At 39.5% G+C, this 17741-nt stretch overlaps 1 protein-coding gene across 2 annotated transcripts in view; it reads right to left on the bottom strand.

Annotated features, from left to right (window-relative positions):
* DRC11 (dynein regulatory complex subunit 11) overlaps nucleotides 1–17741 on the bottom strand; it is a 110539-nt gene that overhangs the window by 41717 nt on the left and 51081 nt on the right. For both annotated transcript variants that reach the window (XM_075094132.1, XM_075094131.1), the window contains exons 7-9: nucleotides 16074–16158; nucleotides 7965–8090; nucleotides 3196–3268 (exon numbers count right to left, since the gene is read on the bottom strand). In XM_075094132.1, the coding sequence (XP_074950233.1) occupies nucleotides 3196–3268; nucleotides 7965–8090; nucleotides 16074–16158 (284 nt within the window). The remainder of the gene's footprint in view (nucleotides 1–3195; nucleotides 3269–7964; nucleotides 8091–16073; nucleotides 16159–17741) is intronic.

The following is a 17741-nucleotide window of genomic DNA, read 5'->3' as shown; positions in this document are numbered from 1 at the left end:
ATTTTTAAATATTTAAGTAACCTAAGAACAAAGCAACTAGTTTCAGGGGACAGGAAGACTTTCTTAATTTTAAGTGTTGAGGGGGATATATGTGTGTGTGAGACAAAACAAAAATGTTTGTTTGGTCAGCTATCATTTAGGTAAACTTTAGATGGACCCATAAGGGTCTTTAAATGATTCTATTGTAGCCATTTGATATAAACCTTTCTTAATCAAGCTCCCTTATTTCAACGATGTTTTCAAGATTTATGCACTAATGAATTTGAACTTCTGTGCAAATTGTGATAGTAACTGAGCTATTTCTACATAAGAACAGAAAAAAATTCCCAGCGTAGAAAGACCAAACTCAAAACTCTACCCCCTGCAACAATTCTGCTACTGAAATGAAAGCAGGCTGAAATTAAAAATACAAGGAATTGTTGACACTGTTCTGTTCAGAAGCTGTTTTAGATTTGATTCTGGAGGCCTTGAAAAAAGGAACCTTATCCATGGCCAGCTTAAAGGTAGAATTATTCTGAACAACCACCAGGTAGCATTGTAATAGTGAGTGTCCTGCAATAAAAAGCACTAAGTGCCCGTGAATGAGGCAGGGGATTGTGCTGCATGGAGGAATTAACAGCTGTTTACTAAAAATAAATATGGTGTCGAATAGACTTGGTTCACTAGGAGGGAAAAAAAAAACAAAACCAAAACTCCACCTGAAGTTTAACAACACAGCTATAGACTCTTATTGTGCATAGGCAGAACTACAGCTGGTCTTTGAAGCTTGTAAGACAACTCTTTCCACTCTGAGAATTTCTGGTTTTGCTCTGTGCAGAAAATGGTCCCTTCTTATGTGCCTTTAGAGCAAAGGGAGTAGCTGTTGGCTCTGGAGGGATGGGCTGGAGATCAGCACCGATGTTTAGCTCTGAATGCCAGGCTGGAGTCTTTACCACAAAAGGGTGCTGCCTGTGCCTGACCTACCACAGCATATTATTGCAGTGTACCTGTAAGTGCTGTCAGTACATAATGGGGAGATGGAGGTACTCACACTGACTGGCTTTAGGCACCCAATTCAGGTGCCTGAATAGGAACAGAAGCTCCACAGACAGTTAAGAGGCTGCTGAGTTGCCCTTGGGAGGCCTTGTGAGACATACAGGAGCATAACACCCCTAATTCAGCACTCACAACACCCCTAATTCAGCACTCACTTTCATGAAGTTAGCATGAGTAACACCAAAATATTTTATACTTGCAGAGCCCAAAGCAGGTATCTTAGGAGCGGCAGTACTGGTGTTCAGATACAATTCAGGTGACAAATGTATCCCCCATTTTCTCACAATCTCCCTGACTTGTCATTACTTGAGGTAGTTACGAAATATGGGAGTGTCTCTTTCTATTAAACTAACCTATTGTCTTCTGTGGTGTGTTTATTCCTACCACTGGCATCCACTGCTATGTTGGGAAGCACTGTTTAAAGCCCCTGCATTGAAGTTATGGCCAAACATGTTTTCTACAGCCTGGAGGAGAGCTATTTGCACAAATACAAGGAGTCTGTGAATTTGCAGTTCAGGGTTGTATTGAAGCCTGTTTGACTGCAAAGCCTCAGCAGGGGATCCAAGAGGCACAGTGGGAGCACTGGAAAGCATAACTACTAGATCACCTGCTCATTAGTAGAGTGCTGGATAAGCACGTTGCTAAGCCTGTGTAGCAATGCAAACCCTCCTGCCCTCTTTTTGCTACTTTGCAACAGGGAGGGCCTCTACACTGCTCCTTCATTGCTCTTGGGACTTGCTGGATTGGAAACACTGGTCTGGCTATTGCTGGGTTTGGGTTGCAAAGTGTCATTTTGTTCTCAGAGCATAGAAAAGCACAAGTAATGTTCTTGGCTAGTTAAGGAAAGAAGCACAGATTAATTTGATCCTTATCTAAAACTCCTTCTGACTTCAATGGGGTTCTCCTGTAGCATTCAAGAGTAGAGTCTGGGACAAACTCCTCTTTAGCCATAAATTGCTTTATGATTAATAACGTGTAAGAAAACCCTACTTGTTAGAAGTCAGAGGTCAGGCAAAACTGTACTGAGGTATACTTAGCAAGTAAGTTGTACGCATCTTTTTCTCTGGCCAACCCAAATCAGACAGACAACTTGATCTAAGTAATTTGTCAACAGTAGGGAATAATTGAGATTTTTTCATACGAGGAATTTTAGCAAGCCACTAACTCTGCAGAGTAAGGCTCTGCAGAAAAGAAATTTTTAATAGTTGTTTGAGAACAGAATCTGCATGAAATATAGCAAAAATAGCCCCTGAAAGCTTTCACCAGGCACACTTCTGCAACCAAGGACTTCAGTTTGGCTCGTCTGACCTTTTGAAGTCCTATCGTGCTGTTGTTCACTTATAGTTCATGGGGCAGATGCTCCTTTCCATTTTAGACAAGAGCATGACGTCTGTGTTCACTTCCAGGCCCAGCACAAGTCATTGCTAACTCATTTTGGTATCTAGGGCGCACACTGAAGACTAGTGTTTAAGAGAAATGAAGGCATCAAGTGCAGAGGAGAGGATAGAAAAAAATTTGAAACCCCCTATTTTTGGATGCTTTCTCAAAGTGAAAAATCAGCCAGTCCCCTAGCTATTACAGGAGTAGTTTACGTTGCACACACTTTGAATGAAGCAAGTATATTCATAGTACAGCAGCATTTCTCATGCCCTTCCTTGAAAAGATGATACTTCTATCAAAACATGTAATGAAAAATAATTTGATTAGCTGTAGACTGTGTAGGTGAATGAATCTATGGACATTTTCCATGAACGAGAGGAATACAGGATAAAGAGTTACAGGAACATGAAAACGTTGATGTTGAAGCCTGATTTACAGTGTAGTGCTTTTGAATTATTCACTATTCAGATGTCATATTTGTTGTTCTCAGAAAAAACAAGAAAGCCCCTGCATATATATCAAAGCACTTTGGTTCTAGTTTGGCTACTTTCACTCATATAGAAATGTGCCTTTCTGTATGATTATCTTGATGATTTTGAGAGACTCCTAAGAAGACTTGAGGTACTGAGACTTCCTTCTTAAAAAACATTATCTAATGTCCTCATTTCTATAGTGTTCCATAGTTTGGGCAGCTGAACTGTTTGTCCTTATAGGAATGACATTCAGATTAATCTGAATTAGAAAATGTTCCAGCTGCAATTGTTATCTTTTTCCACTGACCTTTGTATTGACTGTTTCCTTCCTCCATTATTGACAGAAAATTACTGGGAGCCATTTTCCAGCCCTCTTCTTCCTAGATTGAGTGGGGTGAAAAGAAAAAGCAGATTATTAATATGTAGAAACTTTGCCGAGTATGAAAAAATGTAACTTTAATTGGACTTCAAAAATTTGTTTTAATTTGAGAGTTAGGATGCTCTTGTCTCATCAACAAAAAATCTTCCTAGCAGGCTATAAGGAAATTTTATTCCCTTGAGTGAAGAGGAGTGTGTGTTCATCAGTTGACCTATTGAGGTTACAAGAATTAAACTTAGGCTTGTTTGAACACATAATATAGGTAGGAGACTTGCAACATGTAAATGAATTTACTTTGCTGGTTTTTTGGTTATTCTTATTGCAGGGCTGCTCCCTTCCCAGGAATAGGAATTCCCAGCTTGTGGGTAATTCCAAACTGTTGAAACCTCATTTTAATCAGCAATCAGAAAAAGCGTGATCTCTGCGTACCTTACAAAACAAAAGATTTTGTTTCAACTTCATCAAAATGTTTTGACATTTTCTTGTCTAAAGTAAATGACATTGACATGTTCTTCAAATAATTTAATTGAACTAGTATTTCTGACAGAAAAACTCTTCAGAAAATTATGGAAGTTTCTTCATGCTGTATCAGTCATAAGTCCTCAAAATGTTATAAGGTAGTAGTTATTAGTGGGGAAACCAGATCACTGTTTGGGGAGGAGGTGAATGTGGATTTACACAAGAAAACACAAATTTTGCCAGGCTTTGCTAAGCCATGTGCAGTAACCCACTGGTTATGAGTAAGATAAAAAGTGCAGCTCCTGGTACAACTAGAATGAAACAAAATCCCTAAATATGCCTCTGTAATTAAGTGCCATTGCATACCTGCTATCAGCAGATACAGTTGCAGCCATGACATTTGAATTATTAAATATCTGTTTTTAATTAATGTGTTATTACAGCAATTAAAGTTTGGGCCCAGAAGGACATACAAAACCTAAATACGTTTATCGCTTCTATTGATCGCTTCTACCCTAAGCTCTATAGATACATTTGAAAGAGATTCAGGAGTTTCTTGACTAAACATCGAGAACTGTTTGGGTTCTTGTATAAGAAAGAGCTTGAGGATTTTGACACCCAGAGGTCAAATTCCCAGCTGCTCTAATATACTCTCAATTTTTGCAGGGTGTGACATTTTGAGATTCCTTCCTGGATCTTTTGCAGTAGGCAAAATACATTCTTTTTAACATTCTTCCATGACGTTTTATAGAAAATTATTAAATCATGATGGTCTAAGAGGAAATACTAGTAATTGCTAACTATTGAATAAAAAAAATGGGGGGGGGGGGGGGGGAACCCCAACCCAAAACAAAACCCAAACCCCCACCCCAGAACAGCCTTAAAAATGGGCTATTCATTTTTAGCCTCTTAATAGAGGCACATTATTTCTTTTATTGTTACAAATAAGCCAATAATTTTAATTACCATCTTCAATGATTTTATACACTGATGTAAATAATATTGTTGTGTCAGTTTCATTGATTTTAATCAAAACCACTGTGTGTCTAAAGGAGAGTTGCAGAATGCTGTTCTGTATCCCTTCTTGCCTCTCACAGTGTAAGAGTTCAATGTAATATAAAACTTTCTTCCTTTGAAGTCAGTTGATGTATTTTTCCATGTTCAGCTGATTGATTCCATGCTTGTGCTGTGTTAAGTGTGCTAAGGCACCTTGAACCAAGAGTATACATTTCAGTCTAAGCAGATATATGGAAATAACAGTTTCAATATACTCCTGAAGCTCTCCAAAGCCAAGACTGTACTAGGTGATTCTCATTCAACAGCAGGGAAAACTTTGAACTGACTCTGTTGTGCACTTTTGCTATGGAGATTTTGCTAATGGGTTTCACCAAGGACAAAATGTGTCTTCACTGTTAAATGTTTCTGGATGGTATCTGGGGATGCACATCCTTGCTCATGTTCAGTGAGATAGGTTGCAGCACATTATTGGGTGAAGCAGTCCAGACTGGTCTAACGTGTTCTGCTGTTGAAAAGAGGGAACACACAGTGCTGAAGTTATATATATGTATTTATTTTTTTCGTTAGGTGTCCAATGGGAAATCAAATCGGCACCTTACAGGGAAAAAAAACCCCAAAGTTACTTTGATATCAAATATGCGTTTTTAAAGATTGGTATCAGGCTTTTCAAAAATATTTAAATTTCCTTCTGGGATCAAACTCTTGTTTTCTTAAAGAACTGAAGTTAGGAGCAGGGCTTTTTTCTGCCTGCATCACTATGACTTATAGCCTATACTTATTTTAATAAGAGTCTTTCTGTTAGAACTTTTCCAAATACTTCTCAACTGGTCTTAGATATTATTTCCCCCCCCCCCACCCCGTCGGTATTATAACCCTGGAGAGAATGTTCCCTTTGTTCTTTCTCAGTGAACCATAGTGAACCTGATATAATGGCTCAGAATTTTACTTGACAGGACTTGTGATGGCTGAAGAGATGAGAATGACATCAAGCTATAAAGCCCCAGAGCTCTATATTGTTATTTTACCCCATTTCAAAACAACCTTGCAGAGGCTGTGAGGGGAATCAGAATATTTGTTGGTATTGTTCGTTCTTATCTAGTGAAATGCGCAAAACCAACAAGGAATCAGATTTATCCTGTGAAAGTCAGCTTTTTAAGCAGATGAGTGAGTTGCTATCCAGTTTCGAAAGTTTGGGCTGGGTTTGGCATTTTCAGCATGCCTGAACACTAATGTCTTCCTTTGTTCCAGACACTTCAATATAAGTCAGCCTTTTTCATTGCCTGTGCAAGACCAGAGGCATCACAGGGATTTGTTCTGGGCCAGCTGAGTTGGGAAGGAGTAACGACAAGGGTAAAGCCATTAGAGGGCATCCTTGTAAAAGCTCCCCAAAGGAACTTGTCTGTCTGGGGTGCTACAGGGTTCTATAACTGTGATGAAAATGGTCTTTGAAGTCACTAATTTCAAAAGCTTTTCTAAGCTATTGTCTTTGTACATGTACTTTTATCTGATCTTTCCCATTGAATTCTGCAGCGCATGTGCTGATTTAAGGGGTTACACCATGAAGTGGTTCTACAGAGCTGAACTCAGCACCAGAAGTCTTATGGACAACAAACAACTTAGTATTTGGCTTAGGGCTGCAGGCACTACAATTTGTTCTGTGTTGCTCCCCCAGGTTGGCTCTGCTCTGCCACAAAGATACAATGAGGTGGTACCAGTAATCACCTTCTGCTGCTTGCAGCGTTATGTCTTCCCTATTGCTGTTATAGTGCACCCTGTGATAGTGTCACCCTGGTAGCAAATGACTGCCTGAAGGCACGTGTGACTGGAACTTAGAAAAACTTCCTGTTTGCACAGGAGCAGCCAATACCCTTCCCAGTTGGCAATGCAAGATCAGGCTTAAAGTCCTTGGAGAAAACATTTATGTATGCTGCGCCTTCAACCTGCTGTGCATCTTCATTTACAAAGGGGGTTAAAAAAACCCCCAAACTTTGTTTTGCACGACCCAAATAGTTTTTTTTCAACCAGTGAAGATGCTATCTAAATTACAAGTTAACACATAGGTATCTACCTCCCAACTAGATAGGCTGATGCTTCCTAAGTTCTTGTGGTTTAGGTTCCTGGCTAGCTGTTCTGAGAGCTTTGTCCAGAGTAATGGATGTTGTCCAAGAAAAGCAGCATCTTTGCTATATGGTTGTTCTAGGGTTAGGACGTAAAATTAATTTGTGTAAAACTTGCAGTGAAGAGTAAGCTTTGCCCCAGAAAACTCACCCTTCTCCTCCACATACTTGGTGAGAGATTAATGACCCTTATTAAAAAAAAAAATTGTTTCAACTTTGTTTATATGATGAAGTAAATGAGAAACAAAATTTGCTGCTTCAGCAAAAGCCTACAATTTTTGCTGCATAGCTCACTTTTGAAGATGCCCTCTGGTCACTGCACAGTTTCACAGGTGTTTTCCTCACTGAAGTTTTTCCTGAAATTATTTGAAAGCATACCTTCTGTGAAACCAGACCTTTGTATATCAAAGATTTCAGGGAGTATATCATACATTAACAGGTGTACACTGTGACTTGAAGTAAAAAAAGAGTTCATACCCTAAGAATGTGGACTGAAAATGTATGACTGCTATTTACAGGCTATAAGATACTGGCTTGCAAGACAAAAGATGCAGCCGGCTCATAGGGAACTGTACTTATAAATTAGTTTGAAATACATATAAGTCCTGATCTGACCAAGACTAAATTTTTGTGTGAAGGGGTGGCAGTAGCTAACTTTTCTGTGCCCAGCACTAAAGGTGGAAATGCCTGGTTTAGATATTTGGGTACCATTTTGTTATCTGCACACAAGGAAAAAATAGCAACAGTGCTTTGAAAAGTACACATGTCCTGTCTTGGCAACAATGTCAAAGCCATAAGGTGGATTTGCCCCTCATCTATGTCTCTGGCAGTCTGTGTATACATCAGCTCTTCCCACTGATCTGAGTCATGGCCATCCAAGTGGCCATTCCTAAAATATAGGAGGTAAAATTCAGTTGCTGAGAATCATCAAGGTGATTGAAAGGCTGAGAGGGACTGGCCTGTTCCTCTGCTTCTGAACACAGGCCTGAAGCCTTGATGATCAGTCTAATGTAAATTAATACTCTCTGCCCACACACAGCTGAATAGGCTAGACTTTGGCTCTGTTTTCATAAAACTAACTGGTTTTACTGCAGGAAGACTTACTTTCTTTCCAGTTATTGGGGTCTTTTTTCCTTTCACTTTTTCTTTCCTTTCTTCTTTTTCTTTTTTCCCCTTTTGGGCTTTTTTCTGCAAAGCCATCTCCTTTTTGGCAGCCAGTTCTGCAGCAACCTGAAAGAGACAATGTTAAGAGAGTATTTTCATGTGAAGGTGTGTTAGACATGTGGTGTGAGAGTTATGAACTAGTGTGTTCCTCCCTAGCTTTCAGCTTTCCAGTATTGAGGAAACATGATTGCCAATGCACATTGTTTGGTAGCCCTCTGTGAATTACAGAGTGGCTGACCATTAGAGAAACCCTTTTAATTTATGTTGAGGGCACTCCCACCCACAAACTCTAGCATAGGTGCTGACCATCCTGGCATATTATTGGGAAAGAGTGGATTTCTATGTCCCAAACTCCAAGGACTTTTATGGAGTAAAACCAATTCCTGAAACCATCTAGTAGCACAATATCCTCATGACATACAACTTAAAGTTCCCTCTGGACTTGGACTCGGATTAGGAATTTGTCTCAGCATTTCTACGGCAGATTGATTTTATGGAGATGGATGTTGAAAGATTGCCCTGAGGTATGTCTAATTTCAATATGTGGCTGAAGACTGAAATTGTTCTAGTGAGTGAGATTGGATAGAGATATTGTGACAAACTCTGACAGATATACATGGATAGCCCAGCATCTTTATCCCTGCAAGCTAGTATCAGCTGATAACTGGGTACAGCTACATAATGTTCCATAACTTTAGTTCCTGACCATTTATGCTTTATTTTCTGAAAAAGGTGGAGGGTGAAATTTGCTGCTTCTAGTGTTCTCTTGTTCCCAGGCACTTTTCATAGTGTTCTTTTGTAAGATCATATACTGATGAATGTAAATCAGAAAATCTGTGGCCATTGACGTATAATAATGGACGACTAATATCAGCAGTACCATGAAGAGTAGAAAATAAAAAAATTTCAATTGTAAGATATTTCCTGTAACAGTAAAAATATTTGCTTTCTAAAGAATGCCTTTTAATGCACTGAAGATTGGACAGTGGGAGGAGAATGATGAAAAGGGCTATACTTTGCAGCCAGTGAAATTTCATTAGTGGATTTCCCCAAGCATTTCACTATCGTACATTTAATTAAATATGGTAATTTAAACCCCAAGCACCGTTCAGTCATATCTTGCGGTGATAAGCAGTGAAGCATTTCATTCCCTGGGATAGATTAACAGATTGACTAGAGTTCAAAATAGGTTTTTAGTGTCCCAGCAGGCCTCTTGTATCCAAAACCAACAGAGCTACTCAAAGCATATCCTTTACTGTAGCGCTAGTGCCCTGCCAGAAATCCAACCTTGCCACCTCCACCCTCTGCTCTGACTGCCTACCAAAGGATAACAGTTTCCAGAATCTCAGGGGTGGATTTATCCAGCAGAATACCTGTAAGCACACATGCGATTGACAAAAGTTTTTAATTTTAAGCAGTGTTTTTCAGTTCTACTGGTGATAGTTTAAGTATATCCAGACTCCAATTGGAATGAGATACTTTCATGTTTTTATACAGATGAATGACACTGAAAGGGGTTGTACAGAGTTTCTGTTCTCATGAACCTGCTAAAATGGGACTGAATTGTTGAATTATCCTTATCTTTCTGTTTTGCCTTTATCAGTTCTGTAAGGTGGCAAGAAAAAAACATTTGTTTATTCTTCTAAGAACTGCAGTATGAGCTACGGTGCTAAGCCTTGAACTAACCACTTGCATAGGGAATGGAGAAAAATAGTCCTTGCAGTTAGCACTGAGTGAAATGTACAGAAATGCAAGAAGCCAAGCCTAGAAACGTGCATAGTGACTGCAGGTAGAGGTTATGCAAATAACACCTGTACAGGCTGTCTCCTGGATACCTTGGCAACATATCTGTAGTCTGAGAGTCTGAAGGTAATTTTGGTGAAATACTCCAAAGCCATACAGCTGGCAATGCCATCGGCACGCGGAGCCTGACTTTTCATAAGTGGCTCTCTGCTTCCCAAAAGAGAATTACAGAGCAAATGTAACTTTTTTCCTTTTCTATGTCAGATGTACCTTCTCTATACTCCTTTGGTGCAGCTTTTCCAGCTCTGTTTTCACCTCTGCTCTAAGCAGCTCCATAATTGCAGAGGACTGGGAGCTGGGGTGAAGCTGGCTGTGTATCTAACCTTAAATGGTTTGTACTCTTCTATACAGAACAATTTCCCCTCCAGCTACAAGAAGATGCCTGAAGAATCTGACAAAAGAAGAGGAAAGAAAGAGAAGGGCAAGCAAAGGTTAGTTTGAGATACTAAGCAATTCACCCACATTATAATACAGTTTTTTCCCCTGAAGAAAATTTCATAGTGGAAATAAAAGCAGATGTCTTCCTAAATTATTTTAGACTGCCCTTCTCTTTGCTAGGTTGCCTCCTTTTGAAATGATGCTGAAAGCACTTAGAAAACTTAATATTGGGGAAGAGAATGTGCATCAGTAAGAACAGATGAATTTCAGTATCCTTTTTTATTTTTTCCTAGTCTTGCTGGAGGACTCCTGTTGTGTCAGTGCTGATTCTTCTCCAGTAATGTTTTCAGCCTCAGAAGAAAAGACATTTTTTCCCATAACTGGTATCCACAAATGTCAATTTGACTTTTCTGTTCACGCATCAGTTTGTGTTTCCAAACTCATCCAGTGCAAATCCCCTTATTTTGGGAAAGAGAGGAGCACTAAAACAGAGCGTGGCCTATGAATCGAAATGCCTGATGTTGGTTTATGAGCCAAGTATAAGGAAACCCCCCAGCTGCCAGTAGAACTCACTTGCAGTCTATGTTCCTCAGCCATAGAAAGCTTGGTGTTGGCTCAGGCAAGCTGATACTTGAGGTAAATGCTCTTCCTCAAGAATAAGCCCTTCCCTCAACTCTTGAAAGATGACTTTAATTGAACTTCTTTTCTTTATTAGTGTTGTGGGCATAAATGAAATGCAGGGATAGAGTGAGTGTGGGAATTCTGGATCTCCAGCTGTGGCAGGTGAGAGTCTGAGCGCCCTGCAATTCTGGCTCTAAACCCTTTTTTTAAGAGAAACACTTTATATGCATATAGTCTAGTGTTTCTGGAGAGAAAAATGTGCTCTCTGAGTATTAGCTCTACAGGCAGAAGCTATTTTGAAATCTAAGACAAAAAAAAAGTTTCTTCAAGAAAACAAGACTGCTTGAGATGGGAAAAGATGCCATCCCTGTGTCCCAGAGTAGCGTGCCAAACATCAGACTGCCCACTTGCATCGCTTATATGTAATGTGCACTGTGCTGTAAATGTGCTTGCCCCTATCCTGCCTCCCTAGCTTGAGGGCATTTAATTACAACTCCTTCTATAGGCTGATTATTTCTGTAAGGTGATTTTTTTTTTTTTTTTAAATCAGTTGCGATGTTCATCGTGGTGGGCCTGGGACTCTGTCCCAGCAAGCTAGCTGAGGGCCAGTGTTCTGGATTGGTTCCCTCTCACAGGCAAATCCATTTGTGTAGCTTTTAATAATGTAACATTCTCTTGGCAAGGTACTTCTCAGCGTTGCTTACTTTTGGGTGTGCACCTGCAAGCAAAGCTTAAGCTGTTAAAAACAAACCCAGTTACTTATTTCTTGTAGGAATGAATTCTAAACGTTGCATGAGTTTTCATAGTTTTATGAGATCTTGCAAAATCTTGCAGTTGGCTTTAATAGTTATGCGTTTCAGTCCATGATTGATAAATGCTCTAGCCTTTTCCCATCTGGCAGATGTTGTCCACGTGTAGGTTAACTCACTGGTTAAACTCATTCTTTGTTTTTTTGGCAAACACTTCAAGACGTTAGTCTCTGCTGAACGTGTTTATAAAAAATCTGTTAGCTTTGCTTGGTGCAGGTTTTTTTAGGGAAGGTGGGTGGTAGAGGTGAAAAGGGGTTGTTGATACTGCCTGGTTTTAGGCATACAACCTAGACTATTGGCTTCAGCCAACAGAGACCATGTTTATAGGCAGTGGAGAGCCGCTGGAGGAATACATCTGTCTGTTGTGTGGCTTAGCAGAGAGAGGGTACCATTTCTGTCCTCCTGTACAGTTAACTTGAAATAATCAGAATATTTTATGTCTTTGAGGTGCTTAGCTCCAGCTGATGGCACTGTGTGTTTAGCGCTTGTGAAATCCAGCCTGATAATTTCTAAAGCAAGCATCCAGAATAGTGTGGAACAGAGGAAATAAAGGTGAGCATAACTGTAGGTATCTACTTCTATTACTTAAAAATAGAGTTGGTGTATTTTCTGTCAAGATAAAAGCATATTAGTAAAATGTTGGATACTAGAAAGTACAACTCTACACAGCCTCTTGAATCCTCTTCTGATGCTTTAAAGCTATTTGTAATCTATTCTTTTGGTAAAAGTGAATAAGATATTACATGTGAGGGTGCGTGTGTGAATATTGCAGTACTTGATTGCATTTTGCTGTCCCTACCTGGGAAATAGTCAGGGATATTCATTAAATATTAACTAACTACTGGGGATCTCTTGCACTGCCATTCACAATCAAACTGATTACTTGGGATTCATGGGGATCTTTAGCTGTTGGTAATAGTAAATACTAATTAGCAGCATAGTATTGCAGAGAGTGCCAAGTGATGATCAGGAACATATGTTTGCACAACAGATAATGCATACTTTTTCTCTAGATGCTGCTGGATCAGATACTGTGATTACAGTAATGTGGAAATGACATTGTTCTCCATGCAGCAATTGAATGTACAACCAAAATCTTGGTAAATAAGTGTCTCTTTCTGATAGGCTATTTAATATTGGATACGAGGGGGAGTTGGGAGAGGGGGAATGCATCTGCTAAATGGCAACTCTCTTGGCTTATTTTCATGGTGATGAGACTTAATGAACTACAGGAAGGGATCATAATTTTGTTGGCAGCAGTATGACGGCAAAGCTGAAAATTGTCACATCTGATGATCATCTTTGGAACAAAACATTAAAAACCATTAGGGATAGATATCTGGAACAGATGCAGAAAGATTACACTGATGTCTCAGAATCTTAAATTGCTCTTGAAGAGCATATGAAGTAGAGAAAAGCTTCTTTTCAGTCAAGAGACCGTACATATTCTTCTGACTAAACCACCAAGTAATTTGCATGGGGATCTCTTTGGCGCATATTTTTTGAAAGGTATTTGTAAAATGTGTCATGGTTTTAGCTAGGATAGAGTTAATTTTCTTCACTGTACCTGGCATAGTGCTGTGATTTGGACTTAGTATGAAAACAATGTTGATAACACACCGACGTTTTAGTTGTTGCTGGGTAATGCTCTTACTAGTCAAGGACTTTTCTAGCTTCCCATGCTCTGGTGGATGCACAAGAAGCTGTGAGGGGAGGGGGCACAGCTAAGAGAGCGGATTCAAACTGGGTTATTCCATATCCTGTAACGTCATGCCCAGTATATTAACTGGGAGGAGCTGGCTGGGGGAGGGAGGGGGGCGGTCGTGGCTCAGGGACGGGCAGCGTCGGTCGGCGGGTGGTGGGCAGTTGTCGTTCATGTTTCTGGGTTTTTTCCCTTTTTCCTTTTTGTTGTATTTTTGTTATTGTTGTTATTGTCTTGATCAATATTATTATCATTATTATTTTATTCTAATTATTAAATTGTTCTTATCTCAACCAACAAGTTGATTTTGCTCTTCCAATCCTCTCCCCTGTCCCACAGGGGTGGGGGAGTGAGCGAGCAGCTGCGTGGTGTTTAGTTGCTGACTGAGGCTGAACCACGACAAATGTCATGCAAGCAGTTTGTGCAGAAGGCCAGTTACATTACAAAGTCAAGTAAGGTCAGAGTTGTCAAAGGATAAAGAAATATAGAATATATAATAATGCAGCAATGGTTCATGAAGTGATTAATTTGTATTTTATTTTCCCCAAAGTGTCTTTACCTAAGTCTTATAAAATGCTTGCTTTTTAAATACAGTTCAGTCCAGATTTTTCACGGAGTGTAACTCAGGAGTAACCAACCCATTCACAGAAGCTAATATATAAAAGAGGTGAAATCTTGTCTCCCCTGAAGTCAAGGACAAAAATCCCATTAACTTCAATGGGGCCAGGATTTCACTTACTATGTTGCCCAGTAGACCAGTGTGGAACAAAACCCAGTTGCCTTGGGGATTTTTAATAAGTGGCTGACTCAGTTGAACAAAAATGTTTCACTTGTCTGACATTCAGTTGAAATCACAAATGTATTGAACTTTATTTTGCTAACTGTATTCTGGATATCTGTTAAGGTTATGTGATAGACACTCTGCTCTTGCTTGTGCTGGCTAGAAAGGGAGAAAAAACAGGCCCCAAAAATCTTTGAAAATCAGATAATTCCTAGTGAAATATTCTGGGAAAACAGTTGCTTTTTTTTCTTTCAGGTATTTTTCTTTTATGCAGGGGAAAACAGGCAATAAAACAGTCTCTCTAGACTTTTGTCTGTCTTTATTCTTTTTTTTTTATGCAAAGAGAAAGCAGATGTCCAGGAAAGAGAGCAATTTAGCTGAAGGTGTGAATTCAAACTGGGAGTAGGACAGGAAGAATATATTTTCTTCCAGAATCTACTACCATATCTAGTTTTTTCTCAGTATAATTTCTTGTAACGTTTTCTTTTGGAATTGTGTTTATTCTTGTTGGTAGCAGGTCTAATTAGCCTAAGGTCCCCTGAAACCTTCTCCAGCAATAAGCCTTGCTGGGTGGCTCCCTCGCTGCTCAGGGCAGCCAACAAAGCCTTCTTGACTCTAGCATGTGTTTTTACTTTAGAAGCTGAAAACTTAACTGAGGGGTCTCCTTCACTCTGTCTGGGACTGAACAACAGAGTGGCTTAGGCAGAGAGGCTACAAGCGTTGACCTTAGTGTACTCTGAACTTGGCTAAAACCAGGAGCATACTCTGAGCTCAGTTTTAGTGAGGCACAGAGAGCTGTTTGTAGCTGTTCTCTTGCATATTTTTGTAAACAAAGTAATGGTTAGAGTATTGTGCTTTATGCTGGGCTAGTCTCTATTCATATCCCCTCAAACCACATGGATGCTGCTAGCATGCCCCATGCTTTTCCCTCTAATTCCAGGAAGAACTGAATCCAAAATATTGTTTTACCATACCCATGTTAGAGCATGAATTGAAGGCAGTTAATGAACACAACAGCCTGTCTGAACTGGGGAGCTTTAATGACCACAGAGGTCAGTTTTTGACAGTTTAGTTTTTTTAGCCTGCTAGTAGCCACCGTGCCTGGTTCACTCGGGCCAAATCCTGCCCCTGTGTGTGGGGCTTCCTGTTTGTAATTTCCCTCGACAGACTCATCATCCTACTAAGATCGTTGTGGAGGGTGGAACTGGCTCAGAGTGCCAAAGACTGCCTTCACTGCTTCAACTGGCCTTAATGACTTTGTGTAACACCAGGTGATCAGAGGAAGACATTATTAGCCACAGAAGTCAGAAGAGGGATTTTACCAGGGAAAACATCTGAGTTCACTACAAGAATACCTAAGAATAAACTAAGTTACTTCCTTCACTTGAATGTGCCCCTTGTTCAAGCTCACTTAATGGATCCTTGGCGGCAAATCAAAGCTTAGGCCTGCCTGCATAAGAAACTCTTCTCTGCTTAAACTAAACTAATAATTGCTAGACTGTGCTGGTACCGAATGCAAACATGCTGGAACCAATTTCAGCCCCTGGGGTAGCTTTAGATGCCTATTTTAAACAAAGGCTCTGTTTAATATGTTTCTACTAATAGCTAGCACCAGTCTACCTACATGGATTTTGCAGCAGGAAAGCAACTTTTTGTATCTGAGCTCTTTCCTCTTAGCTCCCTCAGACATTTATCTATGTGTAACTTGCCTGCCTGAGCACCTTCCGCCATGACTAAGTGGCTGCACATCCTGAAAGGGAATAAATTTTGGTATGTGATTTTTGTGGTTTACCTTGGAAGAAAACAATCCTTTCACTTGCAGCAAAAAGCTCTTTAACAATAAGGTTTCTAGAGTGCTAGAGGCCATTATTATGAAAAATTACTTAAGTAAACAGATGTGTTTTGTGGTGATTCCATGATCCCATTAACCTTTTGCATTAGAGGAGTGACAGTACCTGCTCTGGAGTTTTTTGAGAAAGAATAGCTGTTGAACCTCCTGCCTCTTCAGTGGGATAGTCGGGAAACTTGCCTATGATATGCCTGTGTGAGAAACAAAAGATGGAAAAGGAATTAAAATCTGTAATTTTTCATCTCGTTGACAAAGATATTAGATGGTAGGCAAGCGTACCCTCCTTCACCTCCTATTCAAAACCAGAATGCTGTAGTCCCTCCTATGACAGTGGCTTCTTGTCCAGTAAATTCATTAAAACAGTTACTAACCCATGTCTCTTGTCCTGTGGCCCACCAAACACTGAAAGTTCTTAGAGAATTTCTTAGGACTGCATGTCTCTTCACAGCTGAGAAACTTAGCTTAATATTTATAGATCTGGTCTCTACTTTCAATATCTAGCTTTTTAAAAATATTTATTTTATTTAAATCAGTTTTTGTTCTACAAATTCCAGATTGTATTTTAGTGTAAGGATCTCGCCCTTAAAAAATTTTCCATGTAGTTGCCCAATTAGGAGGTGATGAAAGCTGGGGAGGGGGCAATGAGGGGCTTTGGGGTAAGGTTTTGTGGATGGCATGGGTTACATAGGGTACTTCCAGACCTTTTAGAAAGAGATTAGAAGATATAAATAATAATGACAATCTAAAGGCCATTTATACTGATAAGAATGTTTCACTTCTTTCACTTTTGTAGCATTTTGGATTACATCAGTAAGACCTTCTGGTAGTATCAGGAAGATTTTGTGTTCCAAAGAAAATTCTGACACTTCAGAAAAATCCTTGTGCTACTTCCAATAGAATGGTAACGTTTCCTCTAAATGAAATAAAATTTCCCTTGAGAAGAAAATAGCTCAGAAAGGTCAATGTGATTCATAAAAATGGCTTTCATTTTTTTAAAGACAACTGGTACCTTAAGGGACTTTCCTAGTCTACTGTTAAGCAGCAGACTGAATTTTAAATCGAGAACCTTAGAACAGAGCATCAGTTATGTTTCTGTAGTACCATGTGTATGGTTTGCATCCCTAGCTAGTACTGATGTAATACAAATTACAAAAGAATAAGCAAACATTTGTCTGTGATTGTAAGCTCTGACTTGCATGTTCAACAATTACTAGTTCTATACGCAAACAGATGCAAAACTTTGGTCACTGGGTTCCCAGAAATCAGTCTGTATGAACAAAGGGATGTCATTGTTAGTGTGTGCATGTATAGATATATTTCTTTTACTCTATGAAGAATTGGATTTTACCTCAAAAACCTGCATCATCTAGCTTATTCAATGTTAGACCACGCTTCATTTTTTACAAATAGCCAGAAAATAGCTCGAATTTATGTTAAGTGCAGTCTTGTTAAATGCTGCTACAGGTCTGGCTTACAGCAACAGATTTCTCAATCTGATATTAATGATGTTGCTACTTTACTAATGTCAGCTGGGAGGAAAGAAAGGCAATATGCACTGCAGGTGAGAGTCAGTTTGGAGTCCACTGCCAGCTGAATGCGGTATCAGTGCCAGCTTTCAATATTTATTAGTGTTATGTTTGGTATTTGTATTAGTTTTTCACTTCTAAATCATTTACAGCTCTTGGAGATAGAAATATTTACCCTTCAGATATGTATGATGAGTGTATTTCTGAGTGCTGTAGAAATTCTGACAAATGATCAGATTTGGAAGTGG

Source organism: Phalacrocorax aristotelis, chromosome 5, assembly GCF_949628215.1.
Source record: "Phalacrocorax aristotelis chromosome 5, bGulAri2.1, whole genome shotgun sequence".
In the NCBI taxonomy this organism is placed as follows: domain Eukaryota; kingdom Metazoa; phylum Chordata; class Aves; order Suliformes; family Phalacrocoracidae; genus Phalacrocorax; species Phalacrocorax aristotelis.
This window is presented reverse-complemented; position numbering and strand designations above follow the sequence as displayed.